At 35.1% G+C, this 12,691-nt stretch overlaps 1 protein-coding gene across 1 annotated transcript; it reads left to right on the top strand.

Annotated features, from left to right (window-relative positions):
* The first annotated feature begins 229 nt into the window (after nucleotides 1-229).
* LOC134853111 (monocyte to macrophage differentiation factor-like) lies at nucleotides 230-10,581 on the top strand. Its single transcript, XM_063869054.1, has 4 exons — nucleotides 230-529; nucleotides 1,657-1,836; nucleotides 8,802-8,975; nucleotides 10,223-10,581. Exons 1-4 carry the CDS (start codon nucleotides 280-282, stop codon nucleotides 10,414-10,416), a joined length of 798 nt encoding a protein of 265 aa, XP_063725124.1. The 5' UTR covers nucleotides 230-279; the 3' UTR covers nucleotides 10,417-10,581.
* The last annotated feature ends 2,110 nt before the right edge of the window (nucleotides 10,582-12,691 follow it).

Here is a 12,691-nt window from a genome sequence, read left to right as displayed (position 1 = left end):
TATTAGAAAAGGAATGCACAATGAGTTGATCAGAAGAGGCTGCACTATTGCCTAATGATCAGAAATAATCTAGACTAAATCAGTTTTTTTTCTGTTTCCTTTTAACTTGACTCTTTTCTAACTGTCTCTTGGCGATATTTAATTTTCTACAACATAACTATGCAAATAAATTCCGAAAGTTTCTTGATTTCAGTTGTTGTAAGCTAATCGTGTGGATATTTTCAGATCTCATAGTTTCATGGGTACCTAAGTCTACAAACGCTTCATTTAATATAAATCATGATCTGTGGTTCTAGTTGCTCGCATTCAGTCGATGGTTCGATTGACTATACCCAAGCTGACAATGAAAAACCAATTTGGATGAACAAACGCCCAAAAGATGGAAAAAATTATCGGCCAACTCTGATTGAAGATGTTGCTAACGTTTTGACGCATGGTGTGTTCATTCTCCCATGCATTTGGATGGGTTTAATGTTGTACAATCTTTCAATGTCTCAAAGTCAGTCATTCACAGCAATTTTATATGGCGGTTAGTACGTATAGATTAAATGAGCTGATCATCCTTTTTGACCTTCGAATATTATGGTTACGTAGCCGTAAATAGACAACCTCGTTTTCATGCTCGTCAGTGAGTAAACAAATACTGTATTAACCAATCAGAATTGAGACTAGGAAGCAAAAGCGCGAAATTAATTTTTCATGAGTTTGCTTGCACATCTCGATGCTGAGCGGATAATATAGTATTTCTCTACTTTAAGACGAGCATGAATATGCGGTTGTCTACTTACAGAACACACTCCGAATGTTAAGTACTGATGCGCAAAAGTATATACTGTTGGCCTGCCAAAACTCAAAAGAACGTTTTTTTTTCTCATCATTGATTTAATTAAATTGTGAACGTGAACAAAGTAATTCAACGGTAAACTTCAGTGAACAAAATTAGTTCAAATTAGAATAAAAGAGACGCAGGTTTAACGTGAGCTTCAAAAGGTTTCGTTTATCTAAAGAAACGAGAAGTCTAGCTATTAGCATGCTCCTTAGGCTTGAAAGTCCTAAAAGTTGAACGTTTTTTTCCAGTTCAAGTGAGAAGCAATTCGGAAGTGTAAAAACTTATTGAGACCGGAAAATGAAGTCAAGAATCCAATTTTTATTGAAACTAGACAATGGATTCGCCATGCAGTTTTTGTTCACCCAGCAAATTTTGCCGCCAATGATATTGAGTGGTTTAGGTTCTCATTGCTACCGGACTTGAATCCCAAAGAACACTTGAACATTTATATCATGCCAACTTTCTTTTGCGGTTTTGCCTTGCGAACTTATATTTGTTGCATAGACAAATAGCATAGACAATTCGTTTAGTTCAATAATTGAGGGGGTTAGATTTTAATTGGCAAGTTTCTATAAGCTATAAAATCTTCTTTTAGCTTATGCATTTATATAGCGTTGGGAAGTCCCTTTCTAACCTGTACCGGACCGTCGTACGAGGAAGGACTCCTTTAAATTTGTTTTTGTACTTGAATGGAAAAATATTTAGGATTGATGCTGTGTTTCAGACGAAAAAGTAAGAAGTTTCTAGGTTTAGTTGATTTTTTCCCCAATCAGCCGATTTTTGAATAGGTTGAAGAGCTAAATGGTGTACTAGCTAAACAATTTTAGGAGCCCTTGTTCAACTTCTGACTTTCTCTACAATTCATCACTTAATGTCTCTCTGTGGTCACAGTTCAACAATATTTGGCAAACTGGCACATGTCGGAGACAGAGTAGCAATATTCATCTTCATCGCTGCATCTTACACGCCTTGGCTGCTTCTGAGGAGATACGGTGATTTAGATCCAAGTTAGTACTCAATTTGAAGTGAATTCTATCTCACTTTTTGTTGCCTAGCGTGCAATGGTATGCTTTCATTGTATCACAAGGGTTGCCAAGTCAAGCTTCGCCTCTGTGTTAATTGTATGTTCATGGCGGGGGTCGTAATCTCCTACACCTCTATCTTCGTACAGTTCTTGCATATAACAAAAAGGTAACTGGCCAGGATTATGTTGGGTTCAGGCCAGGAACCGTTTTTTTTGCGTATTTGACTCTCGAAAGAGTTTCATTATCAAACTATCAATTGACTGCTTCCTTATTGGCGCACTTTCTAAACCCTTGTTATCCATTTCCTAAACCCTGAAAATTCAGACAATGTTTACTATAATTGAGATTCATTTTTAATTTTTCTTGTATTTACACTAGCGATCAGATTCGTGTATTATTACGAACCTTCTTTTTTGTCTAACCTAACTCGCAAATTAAAGTGTTCGTTAAGTGTTCACTTATTTGGAAATTTCACTGTAGCATTGAAAATTGCATAGAATTTGTTCTCTGCTTTATTTGTGGCTAGCGTTTGATACCAATTAAGCTTCTGTGGCTGAGTGGTTAGTGTGTGAGACTCTTAATCTCTAGGTCGCAGGTTCGAAACTTTTTTTCCCCGAAAACAACTTTGTCCACAGGTCACATCTGGGCTGATCTCTACCTTGAATCATAATGTATTCAAATTTCATAGCGTTCCTGACCAACTTAACCTGGAGTTACGAGTATGCCTGAGACTACAAAGGTCCTTGGTTCGAGTCTGACCAGGACCTTTTTTTCAAACGGGAAATATTCTGTTTCAAAAAAAATTGTCGGCCAATTATTTGTTTGCTTATCTGTTGTCGGCTTAGTTGTCACATCTTGGAATTTTTTTCCTACGCGCATTTTTTAATAGGTGTTTTTATTGTTGATTTAAGCCTACATTTTGTAATTTCACTTACCTTGACTTCATATTTCCTTCTTTGTTTTTTTGTTACGCTAAAAAAATTCCTCGGCCAAAGTTATTTCGGCCTATTTTTTCATCGGCTTAATGACCTAATTTTCGCGGAAATTTCAAGATCAACACAATTTTAAAACTCCCCTCCGCACTTTTCTAATTGGTTGTATGTTTGTCAATCTTTTTGTTGAAATTTCATTTTTTTCGCACTTGTTCATAATTTCATTGAATGCACTTGTTCATATATGCACTCGAAAAATATTGATGCACTTGTTCATATATGCGTTTTTTGAGCTCAATTGAAATTCATCTGCTGAAAGTGACGTGAATAGCACTCTCCAAATACGAACGTGGAAATGGCGCGAAAAAACGTGATTGATTTCTAGTTTCCAAAGTGGAAATTAATTATCAGATTTGTCAGCAAAAAATTATTCGTCAGCAAAAGTTTAACCTTTTGATCCCGTTTTCTCAAATCTCAAATTGGGTTAATTTTATCCAAAAATTGCTAATCATAAATCGTTCTAGAAATTCAAAGAGCTTAAAGGGCATCTGTTTTTTTTTTCTTTGAAATTCGAAAGTTGAGATTTTTTTGAACAGAGTCAGTGTTTTTTTAATGTTTACTTGCGTTCATAACTCATTTCCAATCTTTGATTGGCTATGTTGGAATATTTTTTCCCATTTTGCAAAATATTTGGTTTTTCTCAGAAACTTTTCCTGATCTTCAAAAAATAGTATCAATTGAAAGACCGCTTTTTTTGTTTATTCTTCGTGCCTGCATACTCCCCTAGAGTCTTTTTTTTTACTTGACCCCTCTGTCTATAGCCTTCGAAAACGTTAGAATATTTGACCCATACTTATGATTTGTTTTGTGTTTTCTCGAAAACTACCCCTCTCTAATATAAGTTTTTGGTTTCAATGGATAGAACTGTTTTGAAAAACCCTCCTGCATAAGTGACTCCGACCGTTTTTTTGCACATAAAGTTATGTCCCTCGGAGTATTCAAATTTTTGGTTTTTGACGTTTTGTGGATCTTGTCGACTTTTCTCGAGAACTAACCTCTCAAATCTGATTTTGTGAGTTCAATGAGATAACAGGTAGTGGGATTAGTGGACACTAACAAACGTTTTACACAAGAAGTTATCGCCCTCTGAAAAGTCAAATTTTTGACCGTTTTCGATAGTTGTTCCTGCAGAAGCAGCGAGGAACGGGTTATAGTTGTTCCTGCAGAAGCAGCGATTCCTTAATTTTTTGTGAGAGAAATGTTATTTCCTTGGTAAAATTGATTATCTCAAAACTTCTTACTCCTTTCACTTATTTTAGTTGAGAAACAACTAATGTTTTGGCAAAGTCCAATTTTTGAAAGCACACTTTTCGTGCCGCATCAGTATAGCAAACTAATCAATATTAAACACGTACCTCCAGCTTCAGCTGGGCCTGTATTTTTTATCGAGACTTACGAAAAATTTGGTTCACGTAGTTTTTTTCAACATCTTAAATTTTTGTCGTGTTCCCGCTAGTGTTTGCGGAGCGAAGCTTTGCCTCTGTCTTTTCAACTTTACGATCTACTTAGTTTTGTGTAATTTCGCTAAAGTTTATGTTTGTGCGTTATGCATTAAACATGGATTTCTATTTTTTATAACATTTTGTTTTCGGCCCAGCAGTAGTCTTTGCTCAAGTATTGTCTACTTAAGTACAGCTAAACAAAAAAATTTATTAAGAATTTTGCGCTGGCAATAACTCAACTTTTTTTCACTAGGAAGGCTTAGGTTGTATTACGGCATCATCTATCTTGTTTTTTTCGTGTAAAGTTTGTATTTCGAGATTACCCATTCTGTTTTTTTTTTTCGAATAGAAAATTTTCCCATTCTATAAAAAATAACTTACGATCGTTTCACGGACTTCTATTGTTGAAGTAAGAAATTTTTACGATGCAGCTTATTTGGTTTCGAGAAGTTTTGTTATAGTTTTTTTTTCTGATACTTGCCCTTTTAAGTCAAAAGAAAGTAAAGATAGAGCCTTAAGTTAATTTTTTTAGATCATGACTATCTCTGATTGCAGTAATTCGAAAAACCTTGATTTTTCTTCTGTTTTATCAATCAATGTTTCGACTGATTTGAGTTTTTTAAAGGCGCTTTTATGAATTATTAGTGTTGGAGAATGCTGGATTGTGCCTTTATTGGATTTGAAGTTTTTGTAATATAAGAAATATGTTATAGCCTTGTGCTGTCCGTTGTTGTATCACAGTTTCTATATCAATTTTTGTGCTTCGCCTCCGAGTGTATCCTTAAAATTCGCATGCATGTGTGATCTTGATAAAATTAAAAGATTTCAGTTTCGTCTCATCGATTATCAGTTTGGGTAAGTTCGGTATTGTCTTTAGTTTCAAACACTCAATATTAAGGATTTGCAATAGTCGGCAAGCATTTAAATTTGTTCGTAAAATACAATAAGCTTTAAGGTCATATATTTATGCTTTAAAATTCGCAACTTGAAATTTTTTCTGTCTGATTCCTTGTGTTCATTACTTTTTTCCAACTGCACGTGAAACGAATTGGGTTTGCGAAGTGTACGTTTTTTTCAATTAAATGAATCTTCTAGATTTGATACTCTTACAATTTGACGCTCCTACAACTTTGGTGGTTTTCATTGAGAACCCTGGTGTTTTCGGGTATAGGTTTTCTAGGGCTCATGCTGGACTTTGTGAAAAATTATGTTTGTGTTGTGACGGGTTTTGACTATAACGTTGTGCAGAATAATTAGTTGTTTTTGGCTTCATGAAACTTGAGTTAATTTGTAACGGCTTTCTTCAGAACAGTTTTGTTGCCATAAAATGGTCAAATACTTTTTGATGCCCCTTATGCTGCATAGTATTGACAATTTAACAGCTACTGTAGCTGTGTTATTGGTAGCTAGTGTTTGAAATTTCTTAAGCGATCGTGGGGCAGATGCGAGCATTTGAGAAACCTAATCTCCGGGTCGGTGGTGTGATTCCGGCACAAAATTTTTTATTTTCGGAGGCATTTCCTAGCATTGTTTCCTTTAACTTTCCGTTTTCTCACTTGTTTTCGCGAAGTGCTGTTTCACTTGTCTTGAAGTTAAGTACATATTTGAGTTTTTGGTTTTCTCAAAAATATTTAAGCTCCTCTTCACCTTTGCTTAAACATTTTAGACGTTTCGCAGTCATAATGCAACAAAGTTTTGACGGGGAGGCAAATGTCTTCTCTTCAAGCAGCGAGCATGGATCAAAAATGGCGTCAAGTCTCCGACCTTTTGATTGAGAGACAGCGACCTTCTCCATTTCATCGAAAGGTCCAGTGTTGACTCAGAAGGACTCAAAAAATTAACCACAAAAATAGTTTTTACGTCTGAATCAGGAGAAAACAGCAGTTCTATTTAGAGCTGAACCATTCGTGTGATGGTTTCTTACCTTATGGATAAACGTTCTGAACTTATAAAAAATGACAATTTTTTAATCGCTCACCTAATCATTTGCAAGAACGCAGTGGAATCTTGAATCCCCCTTCCGTGCTACCCTTTTAATATTTCAACTATTGAGTGTTGTTGTGTTTTAGTGTAACAGAACGAAATGATTTTCACTTATATGAGTCAGTCGCGATAATTTTTCTTAGAAAAGTTTTAAAATTTGTTCAAAAGGAAGGCAAACTCCAATAATGGTCACGAAAAACGTGAAGGACTTAAAGTGTCAAAAATGGACTTTATTGTTTTGTGTGAATAAAAAAATCATCTATGATCCAAGATTTTTCCAAATAACTTGATAAAATATATTTCTTTCAAGCCACAGATATGAAGATAAATACTTCGAAAAGAAGATTTTTTTTCATACGCGACTTAATTTTATAACACTGAAAAAAGTATCAGTCTTCAGTATTAGCTCTCTGTTGGTTATGATTGAAATCTTTAGAGAAATTTTTTGCCGTTTTCTCGCTTGTAATTGCAAAATAAAGCGTCGCCTCTGTAAAAATTATGTAATCCCAACTTATGAGTTCTGGACAGCAGTGACTGAGCTTATTAAGTTCCCTCTTTACCTGCCTTGTGATGGCATATGTTGCTTCGTTGTTGAAAAGCAGCTATAGCTGCTTTTGAACCACTAGTGTTTTGCAAGGTGCGACCTATGCTATAATATCACCATCATTCGTAATGAACATGTTATGCTGTTATAAAGAGGTACGCTACGGCGGAAACGGTGAAAGGGTATTTTTTTATTTATGAGTCATGAACAGAGTTTTCTTATATAGGTCCTGGTGATTTTTTTGTTGTTTTTTCAGGAAAAGTCTTGTTGACGCTCAATTTCATTTTTCGCGGTTTGACTCGTGATTTCTTTTCAAGTTCAGTTCATTTTCATCGTTAAAAGGAAGGCGAACTTCGCTACCGAAGAGCAAAAATGTAAAGGTCACGAAAAATTTGATTGATTTCTAGTTTCGAAAATTATCAGATTTCTCAGCGAAGTAGAAGTTTTACCTTTTGATCCAGTTTTCTCAAATTGGGGCCATTTTAACAAAAAAGTGTTCAGCATAAATTGTTCTTCAAATTCGAAGAGCTTTAAGGCCTTTATTTTTTCCTTAGAAATTCGAGAGGTGAAGGGTCTTGAAAAAACAAGTGAGTTTTTTCAGTTTCCTTGCGTTCATTTACTCTTTTCCAACTGTCAGTTGGCTATGTTTATTTGTTCTAGTTGACAACGAGTTGTTCAAAACAAGTTCGAAACAATTTTTAGGAATTTTCTGCAATTAATAATCTCATTTGTCTTAAATGATTTTTTACTCGATGAACTTCAAAGTATACATTTTAATGGAGAGGTTTTAATCTAATTGTTTTGTTTTGAAAGATAAGCGGAACTTACTATATCGATTTTCCTGTGGAGATGTAAAGAGGAATACCTTTACTTCTATTTTCACATCCATCATTCTTTTTTGGGGTTTCACTTAATGTAATTGATTTGTTTTCATTTTCTCGGTTTAAAAAAAACTATTTTCCCCTGCTAATTCAAAAGCAGATAGTTTAATACAACACATCCAAGGCTCTTTTCAACTCCTTTCCTCCATTTTTTAATTTTAAAACTACCGTAACGTTTCCATAATGCTATGAATTTTGGCATGGTGAACAAACTACCAATTGTGAACAGATTTGATCTTCATACCTGACATCGTAACATCACACAGTTAGCAGCTAAAATCATATATAAAACAGCTAGAAAAAGAGAAAATTTGAAAGGTGGGATAAAGAGGAATAGAACCAGGGGCGGATCTAGGATTTTCTCGAGGGGGGTTTCAAAAAAAATCGAAAATTTAGGTCGATCAAATTGATTATCCGAGCTCTCCCAAAGCTTTACAGAGACACTGTTTTGGTCAAAATTTCTGCGCCGCAGGCAAAATTAAAAAAAATCAGGCCGAAAAAGGCGTTTTTAGACATTCTTCGGATAAATTTGTCAAAAAAATGGCTAGTTTTTTTGGCGCTCGCTCCGCCCTTAAAGTTAGTATATATCGGCGCCTTTAGAAACTTTTTAGGACCCGATGCCAAAAATGGATATCTCAAAATAGTACAAAGACTATTTTGGATATCTCAAAATAGTACAAAGAGGGGACCCTTTGGCTCGGCAGGGGTGGAATCATTTTGTGCCATTATCTTGCGCTAGTTGTGATAATTTGTTTTTCCTGCAGTTTTTACACAACGAGCTAGCGAGCGTAGTGTCATTTTTGGGAAGTTCTTTTTTTCAAATTCAACCTCCAATTAAAAATGCTTATTTGGCAAATTTTGTATGTAACTCAACAATTCTTGAAAACCTCTGAATCCTTAAAAAACTTTTTGAATTTCAAGAATTGTTTATGGCTGAAACTCACAAGCTTTTTTGAATTTAAAGTGAACCTTCTAAAATGACACCACGCTCGCTAGCTCTTTGAGTAAAAATTGCAGAAAAAATGTTCGCAAAAGCGCAAGAAATATAATTTTCGGTTTCATTGTTCTTTTACAATTTCCCAACCATCTGTTGGCTGTGTTTTAGAGTTGGTTCTCTGGCTGATCTGGGCAGTGGTGGTCATTGGTCTGTTCATCCAAGTGTTCTATCATGACGAGTACCAGAATGCGGAGGTGATGCTCTATGTCGCAGTGGGACTGGGACCCTCGGCTGTCATCGTGGAGAGTATCTGCTTCAACGGCTGGCACGAACTCGCTTTTGGTAATAACATTGCCAATCAAAACTCATGTTGAGGGTCTGATGACGTTTGCTTGCTAGATAGCTTGAGATATCATTACGAACTTGTTATTTGTAGGCGGATAATGTAGAGCAGGCAGACAAATGGCTAAAACGTATCGTTCCTCGTATGAATCAAAATGTTTTTTTTTCTGACCATTTGAAAAATGGGAGGAAATTTGTATTCGGGTGTCTTTTAGTTGTTTTTTTTTCATGCAAAAACAGCTACCACAAATAATCATAGAGAGTTGACTGATCTATCATATTAAAGCCTTTTCAGTCGTGATTCGAGCGACATTTAGAAATTTTTAAAAAGTTTTCGCAGTAGCGAGAAAAACAGGTTGAAGTTTTTGATTTTTCGTCTTAAGTCGACGAATGAAGCGAGCGAGCAGGCTTGCAATCGCTTATTTTAATGACTTAAAAGCTTACAATAGCTCAATTTAAGCCATGAAAAGTTATTTTTACTCAAGTGAAATTAGTTTTTTGAGTAATTTAGCGCAATTTTTCTATCAAAAATTTAGAAAACTGCAAAAAAAAATGCTTTTGTCTTTTGTTCCAAGTTGCGAATTTTTCTCTGACTGTTGAATATGCCTAAGCTCTAGTTTTTTTGTTCAGGTCATTTTTATCACACCAAGCCGAAAAAACAACACTAATTTGAAAAAAAACTATAATTTTTTAAGACTATAGTCGGAACATTCTGTGTTACTCTCACAATAACCGGCTATCCTTGTTTCTAATATACTTTTGAAGCCTTTCCTAGTTTTTAGAAGAGGTAAATACAACTGAAAATTGAGTGCTCTTTTGACGTTTCAATTTTTTGGGGCTACAATTGGGCGGACTTTGAGTTTTTCTTGCGAAGGAGAGGAAGGTTTTCTTTATAAAAGGAAAATTGTTTTTGTAATGATTTTTTTTGAATGAAATCAGGACGACTGAGAAATTAAAGTAGGCTCAACAAGTCTAAAAACAGAAACAAAATCTACTCAGAAAGGTGCTTATTTTGAACAAAAGTGGATGTTATTTTGAACAAAGGCAATCGATCAAATCATTTTGTTTTGTCTGAGGCAAGGCTACTCAATTTGGCACCCTTCTTGCAGAGGTACTGGTTTGATCAAGAAGGGTTTTGTGTTCTAATAAATTTTAAAAATAAATATAAGCTTCATTTTTGGTGTCCTAAAAATGTGAGTTTTTAACTTTCAGCTTGAAATTTATGTTGAATTTTCCTTTATTCCTAGGCGGCGCCATGTACATATTCGGAGTGATCTTCTACAAGCTAGACGGCATCCTTCCCTTCGCACACGCAGTTTGGCATCTATTCGTCATCACAGGCGCCCTCACGCACTATTACGCAATATATGATAACCTGTACAAGAATGCGAGTCTGTGTGAGACTACGAAGCCATTCTTCTTCCATTACTTCGGATTCTGATCACGTGCACATGTTGGAGATGCTATGAATAGATGTCTTAAATTTTGTTGCGCTGTTTTAATAATGATGTCTATAAAAACCAGCAATATATTAATGTTCTAGACATCAGCGCTCGTGATGACATTTTGGCTCTACTAAAGACTATCATAATGAAGAATAAGTTACCCAAGGAATTTTAACTGTGTTTCAAAGGATTTTAACTTCTGAGAGCACAAATTTATTTCGAAATATTGTTCGGAATTATCGAGCTGGATTTTTCAGATTAGTTCAATTTACAAAAGTGTGTAGATGTTTCAAAGTCACAGAGATCCAAAATGTTATTCAGGATTTCTACTAAATGCACAAATTAAGTTGATAATTTTGAAAAAAAAAAGCTACAAATTTTTCTAAAATTAAGTAATTTAAAGATATGTAGGTGTGTGCTAAGGTGTTCATACAAGTGCTGTAAATAATGGACCACATAAATAAAAATGTCACCACACAATCACAGAATACTTAAGGTGCACTGAGTGCATAGGCTGCTATGAGTTTGAAGAAAAAAAACAAAAGGCGAGACAGAAAACGATCATTTAAAGAGACAATAGTTACAAAATGAAGTATTCCAGGCAAAAACTTTCAGAATGGTAAAAACCAAAACATATCAATAACTTAATATTTGGTATGTTAACTTTATTTAACCCCCCGCTTCGCCATCCAAATAGCTGCAAGTGTTTCAATTTGTGCTTTGTTCGCCTCTCGTTACTTTTTCTTCTGCTGCTAGATATAATCTCACACATAAGTGGTAAATGAAGAACTTTCAGATGCAACAGATAACTACCCTTAAATACAATCACTGCAGTACCTTTGCGAATTGGGAGCTATTTGGCCGTTAATTATATACGTCCTCTCTTCCGCTCGTCTCTCCGCTTTAAGCAGGTAACTTCAATAATTGTAATTTTTTCGAAGTTGAGATAAAGATTTGAAGCCATAGTTAAATGGCTTTTTAGTCTCGTGGCACGAAGAGGGGGAGGGGGTATGTTTTTCTTGTTAAATTGTTAGATAGATCCCAATTCTAGTTATAGAATTCCATACTATACTTAACAATCTCAGGTGCTCACGTTCTGTAGTTACTTCGACGGAACAAACTTGCAAACTAATATTGTGTATATTTAGCTATTGTGTAACATGCCATTTTGATGGCCAGGTTTCACTGCTATACACAAAACTCACAAAGGTTAATAGAAAGGAAATAAGAAACCAACTGCTGCTAAGACTGCGGTCTCTAAAAATCTCTTTTTTTGTTGCCATAAGAATCGAAGATTTTGATAATTAATGTTTGGATCTACAAATTGGGGTTGCATTCAGCTTAAATTCCGCCCAAGGCAACCTTTCTATGACAAAGGGGGGAGGGAGGCTGTGACTCAAAATATCTTAGCAAGAGATTTGAGTTCTGGTTGGATATTATGAACGGTAAGGATAGCAGCGGCTGTTTTTGTAAAAAAAAAAACAACTGAATATGATTAGAGAGAATGTTTTACTGATGGCAGTCTATATTTTCTTACAAGACGCCTACTAATGAGAATCCCGACAATTTTTTGTTGCAAAAAGGGGGCTGTTCTTAAGTAATGAAGAATTGAATGCACGAAATTCTCAGCCAATCAATGCCCTTTAAACTGTCCAAAACTGACTGATTTTATTGCTGTTTGATATCGAGATCATGAATAATTGCGCCTTGCCTGGGAAAAAAAATTGCATTTTTTAGTAGATCCAATCATTTAGTTCTTTGCTTTTTCTACGCCTGATGTTAGTTTTAATTTTTCTCAAAAGAGGCTTCATAATACAATTTGGTCGCAAAAAGAATTGCACTAGATCTTTATCTTGCTATCGAATTTATAGTCCTAAAAGTTATTTAACTGCAAACATTTGAATGGAGAAATAGCAAAGGGCCTTCTTTCCAAAACCAAATTAAACCTAAAACGACCCAACAAAACCAAATTTCAAAGAGCTAAAAACCGCCGATAATAAACCTAAACTAGTTAATCACTTTTAGTTCATAAGAGCAGTTTATGACTTGATGCAATCAATTAATGAGTAAGTGCTGTATTAATGTAACAATCGGCTCTCAGCAGTTTATAAACTGGTTATAACTTAATTACCCGTAGGAGGTACCTTCACAGGATATCATTTTCCGCAAGGAACAGAACCAATGTAGGAGCCGTTTAGAACCGTTCTGTATTAGTTCAAAACTTCTAAAAACTTTCAAAAATTCCGCAAGTTTTTGGATCTTAGATCTTAA

Source organism: Symsagittifera roscoffensis, chromosome 8 (assembly GCF_963678635.1).
Source record: "Symsagittifera roscoffensis chromosome 8, txSymRosc1.1, whole genome shotgun sequence".
Taxonomy (NCBI): domain Eukaryota; kingdom Metazoa; phylum Xenacoelomorpha; order Acoela; family Convolutidae; genus Symsagittifera; species Symsagittifera roscoffensis.
The sequence above is the reverse complement of the archived record's forward strand: the minus strand, read 5'-3'. Positions and strand labels throughout refer to the sequence as shown.

Excerpts from the sequence above, each read along its gene's own strand:
- LOC134853111 (XM_063869054.1), top strand. The coding sequence starts at position 280 with ATGATCTGTGGTTCTAGTTGCTCGCATTCAGTCGATGGTTCGATTGAC. Across the intron at positions 530-1,656 it reads CACAGCAATTTTATATGGCG|GAGCCCTTGTTCAACTTCTG; the intron begins GTTAGTACGTAT and ends AAACAATTTTAG. Across the intron at positions 1,837-8,801 it reads ATACGGTGATTTAGATCCAA|AGTTGGTTCTCTGGCTGATC; the intron begins GTTAGTACTCAA and ends GCTGTGTTTTAG.